The sequence below is a fragment of the Myotis davidii genome, unplaced genomic scaffold (genome assembly GCF_000327345.1).
Source record: "Myotis davidii unplaced genomic scaffold, ASM32734v1 scaffold892, whole genome shotgun sequence".
Taxonomy (NCBI): domain Eukaryota; kingdom Metazoa; phylum Chordata; class Mammalia; order Chiroptera; family Vespertilionidae; genus Myotis; species Myotis davidii.
This window is the reverse complement of record NW_006284341.1, coordinates 1,143,686-1,149,339: the sequence shown is the minus strand read 5'-3', so window position 1 is coordinate 1,149,339 and position 5,654 is coordinate 1,143,686. Positions and strand designations below refer to the sequence as shown.

At 33.1% G+C, this 5,654-nt stretch overlaps 1 protein-coding gene across 6 annotated transcripts in view; it reads left to right on the top strand.

Moving 5' to 3' along the window:
* Positions 1-5,654, top strand: part of USO1 (USO1 vesicle transport factor) — an 85,261-nt gene that overhangs the window by 33,327 nt on the left and 46,280 nt on the right. For 3 of the 6 annotated variants that reach the window (XM_006754562.2, XM_006754560.2, XM_015570358.1), the window contains 2 exons: positions 533-609; positions 3,085-3,096. The exons of 1 other annotated variant lie outside the window; for it this stretch is intronic. In XM_006754562.2, coding sequence (XP_006754625.1) covers positions 533-609; positions 3,085-3,096 — 89 coding nt within the window. The remainder of the gene's footprint in view (positions 1-532; positions 610-3,084; positions 3,097-5,654) is intronic. 2 more of the 6 variants (XM_006754563.2, XM_006754561.2) reach the window with 1 other exon arrangement.

Sequence of the window (5,654 nt, the reverse complement as noted above, 5' to 3'; positions counted from 1 at the left end):
AGCAGGCCTAAGCCAGCAGGTCATTATCTCCCAAGGGGTCCCAGACTGCGAGAGGGCACAGGCCGGGCTGAAGGACTCCCCCTCTCCCCCAAGTGCACAAATTTTTGTGCACCGGGCCTTTAGTATATAATAAAAGGGTAATATGCAAATTGACTGAACAGTGGAACAACCAGAATGCCCAAGGCCCCTTGCTCCAGCTCGCCCCACCCCTGAGCGGGTTCCCCCACTATGATGTGGGGGAGTGGCTGGCCTGCAAACCGCCTGCAGCCCCTCACCCTGGCCAGCTCCTCCCCAGCAGGTACTCAGACCTGGATTGGGGGCAGGGCCAACTGGCAAACCATCCGCAGCCCCTTGCCCTGATGACCTGCCTTATGGCCCCCATCGGGCAGGCCAAGCTGGATCCCATCAGGGCACGAATTCATGCACCAGGCCTCTAGTTTTATATAATCTTGTTAAATAACTGTCTAAAAATGGTCATAATAGTTCATACTCTAACTAGCAGTGTATAAATGTAATAATTTCTTTTTTCCAGTTCGGATTCTGAAATAATAGGTTATGCTTTGGATACACTATTTAATATAATATCTAATGATGAAGAAGATGAAGTAGGTAAGTTTCTTTTACTATGTATTTTGTACATAAAGTTAACTGGATTGTACCAATTTTATGTGTGTTTTTCTTTCCTTTTTCTTTTTTATGAATAAAGGAAAGACATATGCTTAGTTCCAGAAAAGTATCTTTAAAATGATTGCCTTATATGTAATTTGGAGATGAAATATGATTCTTTTCTTTTAAAAAATATTTATCCCTCTGTTTGTATTTGGTTTTAGTTAAGCAATATGAAAATTACTAATCTCTGGATTAAATAATCATTTTTAGCTATTGGTTAAAAATCAAGCTATTTTATTTATGTCATTTGGTGAGCAGTATGAGGTTTTTTCCTAATAAATAGTTAAACTTTTAACATAGGACTCATGATAATTTAAAAAGAGCAACAACTTGTTAAATTAAGAAAGTCTTTTTTAAGAGCACCAGCCTGCAGACTAAAGGGTCCCAGATTTGATTCCACTCAAGACCACATGCCTTGGTTGCAGGCTCCTACCTGGCCTGGGCCAGGTCAGGGCTCGTACAGGAGGCAGTCAATCAATGTGTTTCTTTCACATTGATGTTTCTCCCTGTCTTTACCTCTCTCTTCTTACTCTCTTTAAAAATCAATGGAAAAAAATATTCTCGGGTAAGGATTAAAAAAAAGAAGAAGAAGAAAAAGAAAGTCTTTTTTACATTGAATCTGTTTGGTATGACATGATAGAATAAGTTTGAAATCCACACATTTTTTTCATACATCCTTTCCTTTTTTGTTTCAAATTACTTGCTTACTTAAGGTAGTCTGTCATTAATTTATTTTATTGTCAGTATGTGACACACTTTACTAGAAGTCTGAGTACATATTATAAAAACATGCATTGATTAACATTTCACAGTGCTATTGAAGAGTGCATTGTTATCAGATTGGCTGTTGCAGTAGGACATAATGGGTTTTTCATTATTCTAGACCAGGGGTGGGCAAACTTTTTGACTCGAGGGCCACAATGGGTTCTTAAACTGGACCGGAGGGCCGGAACAAAAGCATGGATGGAGTGCTTGTGTGAACTAATATAAATTCAAAGTAAACATCATTACATAAAAGGGCACAGTTGTTTTTTGTTTTTTTTAGTTTTATTCATTTCAAACGGCTGGAGTAGTTTGCCCACGGCTGTTCTAGACAATCAGAAAGGTAGACATGCATGCATGCATTTTATAAGTCTAATTTACATTGAAATAATAGGATCTTTAAAAAATCTTGAGTAAACAAGTCATAAAGAAATATAGATGATATTGGGTTTACAATGTTTTTTTAAAATAAAAGTAGAGCTGAAATATATGTAAATATTAACACCACAGAATATCAGTAATGGGGACATTTTAAACTGGGTTTATTGAATAGGCAAAATTTCTTAGACTTAAATATCCTTTTTCTTACATTTTTATTTCTCTGTAATATCTAGCTTATAACTAACTTTATTAATTTTTCAGGGGTGAAAAATCTTTAGTAAATATAATTTGGGTACCCATGGTAAAAGAAGCTGTCAATCACATGACAGTTTTGAAATACAGTATACCCAAGAACATATTTTGAAGAAGAGACCTATTTTGCCTAGTTATTTCTCTAAGAAAATTAGGTACAACATGCTTGTTATAATATGTTAAAAGACTCTTTTTTTTCCTGTTTCAAATTATAACTCTCTTTTGTAGTTTATAATGGATGATTTTTCTGTTTTACAAAATATATAGCAGCAATAAATTTTAGTTTATAAATTTTATTTATAAACTTTATTATAAATTTATAATATAATCATGTTCAGAGTCCTAATTTTATTGTTTCACTTCATATATTTGGGCTCTTTATTTTTAATTCAACATCAAAAAATTATCATTTGGCTAAAAAAAGATAAACTATTCTGTACTAGAATCACTTTTTCTAAGAAAGATTAAAACAGGAACTTAATCTTTCACCAAAAGGTCATTCTTACCGGCCCTGGCCAGGTTGCTCAGTTGGTTAGACCTTTATCCCCATATACCAAAGTTGTGGGGATTGATCTCCAGTTAGGGCACATGAAAGAATCAACCAGTGAATGCATGGATGGGTGGAAAGATGGATTGTCTCCCTCCTTCCCTCCCTCCCTCCCTCCTTCCCTTTCCTCCCACTTCCTTCCATCCCTACCTTCCTCTCTCTTAAAATAAAAAAAATCAATACATGGAGTTGACATAATGAACTTTATTTTAGAGTTCTTTATCTTGGAGATATTTTATAACCCTTTAATTTATTGAAAAGTCTGTCTCATCATCCTGAATATATAGCATATGCTATATCTCTTTTGCTATTTCAGTAAAATGAATATGAGTCTCTTCTGTTTTGAAATTATATTGCTTACTTGACATTTTAAAACTCTTATTTATTGTATTGTGAATTCTACTACATAAGAAACTATTTTATCACCCACTTTTTATGTATGTTTATTTATTTATTTTTGTCTACCTTTTCAGATGATCTTGAAGGTAAAAGATTGTATTTACATATGCATGATGCTTTTAGGCATAATTTCTGGTAATATAAAAGGACACTGTCAAGTGATGTTTAATTCTGGCTGGTAAATTGAGATTTGTTTCACTATATAAGAATTCCTTAATTAAACAGCAATATATGATCACCTTATATTGCTGTTTTTTATTTTTATGACTGCTAAATTTATCTTTTGGCTAGAACACAGAAAATAATCTAGTGCATTTTTAAACAAAATTAAAACTATTTCTCTGGTAGTACAATCTATTTGAATTACTTTTTGTGTACTTCCTGGAAAAATTTCAGGCAATTTATTTAAAAAAAAATATTTGAATATGTATACGTACAAATGTATACACATAAATTTTATCCTTTTTCAATAAGAACTGGAAAGTATTTCAGTTCAGAAAATACTTAAATGTTGATATTGTCCCTTTAATGCATGTATAATAATGTCTGGTTACTGACATTTTTTATATTAATTTATAGAACTCACCAATATTGTCTGTCTTTATTTCTGGTGATCTGTTTCAAGTTCCATTTACTTTTAACATTGATATTTCTTTAATTCATAATTAAAGGTACTAAGTTTTATTTTATATTGTTTTACCATTTTTTCCTAGACCCTAAACATTTTAAAATAAGGAAGGGAATATCCTTATCTAAAGGAGATTTAAAATGGTACAAAAGAAAGTTGCCCATACCGAACAAAAAGATAACAAAAAACTAACTTATTAAGATAAGTTAGTTTGAAAGCAGAAAATACAGGAGCATTATGCCTTAACTCTTGTGACAATAGCCCATCCGTGTTGGGTAGCACAGATCAGTAGTCGTTTCTATTATTGTTTCAGCATACTTGTTTACAGTTCTTTTATGTCCATTATCTTATTTGATTCTCATAGCAGCCTTGAGGTAGGTGCTATTTTTCTGTTTTCTAAAAATGGAAGCCCAGAGACCATTTAACTTACAAGGTGTCATCTAGTAAGTAGGATAACAGTGGATCACTATATTTTTGGATACATTCTTTTTTTTCCCCCTAAGATTTCTGTTTTAATAAATTGTGGCCATTTTACTAACTAGATCCTTTATTAAATCTTGTAATTTTCATAACTAGTTTATAGAGGATGCATACAAATGTTAAAAAAAATATAGATGTGCTTGTTTAACTAATTCACTATGGTGTAAAAGAAGATATACTTCATAATCCCTCACTCTGACTTAGGACTACTTTTGTTAAAATATCTTTTTTTATAAAATAGTTTTGTCCTGCTGATACGGAGTGGAGTTTCAAAGAGAAGGTCCACAAATGTTTTTGAGCATTACCGCTGGAAAAAAGATAACTGTAAATACATTTGAAGAATAAATGTATTTAGTTAAAAACCAATTATATAAATAGGCCTAAAATGTTTTCAAGGGTATATAAGGACTTTTTAAAAAGCAGTCTTTAATTCTATATACCTGTCTTCGGTTTCTTTTTCACTATAGTAACAAAGGGCCATTTAGTTCTTATTTTATTTTTTCATTTATTTTATAATAAAGAGTACTTACTTTTACAGGTTATAATAAGTGTAGCATATAAAATACAAGATATAAAAATAGACTTAGCTCTAGAGCTAAGTATATTTAATGAGAGAGGATGCTTGTCTCATATCAGGTTACATGTAAAACAGATACACTTTTTCATAGGTCTAATTTTGATTTACAACTTTTAGGTATAATTAACGTAGTCATTTTAGCTTAAGTTACTGCTATACCAAAATAGTTTGTATATTACTTTAATTGCTTAGCTACTTTTTGTGGGACTTTACATATATATACATAGATTGGTTCCTGCATGCCCCCTACTGAGAATTGAGCCCACAACCTATTGAACCGTGACCTCCTGTTTCATAGATCGATGCTTAACCACTGAGCTACACCAGCTGGGCCAGAAGTGCTGCCTTATACTTAAAGGAAATAAAGTTCATTTCACTAACAGCTTTTTCAAATTGACAATATTAAGCCAGAAGGAACCATAGATCCTTGGAACAGGATCATATTTTACTAGTTCATTTCCAAACAGCTCTTAATTGTATATTGTTAAGCTACAGTATTTTATACATTAAAGCTACAAAATAAATCAAATATGTTAACTCCACTTCTTGCTAAGTCATTAGCTTGTATTCATTGCAAACATGAATTAAACTTCTTCCTTGGTTAAACCTACATTCCTTAAAGTGTAGATATGTCTCAGAATACTTTGTATTAAAAGGGGTCCATAGTTAAATATCTACACTAATAAAAGAGAAACATGGTAATTGGCATACGACCGCTACCCTTTTCATTGGCTAATCAGCGAGATATGCAAATTGTCAGCCAAGATGGTGGCCGGAAGCCAGGCAGCTTCAAACTAACATGAGGCTTGCTTGCCTCAGTGACGAAGGAAACCAACGTTCCCTGCCTGCCGCTGCAGGCCTCTGAGCCTGCAGTTTAAGACATTGTTACAAATATAGAAGTTAAACAAAACCCCAGAAACCTGCTTTCAGGCAGCCAGGATCTCAGAGCTGAAGTTCTG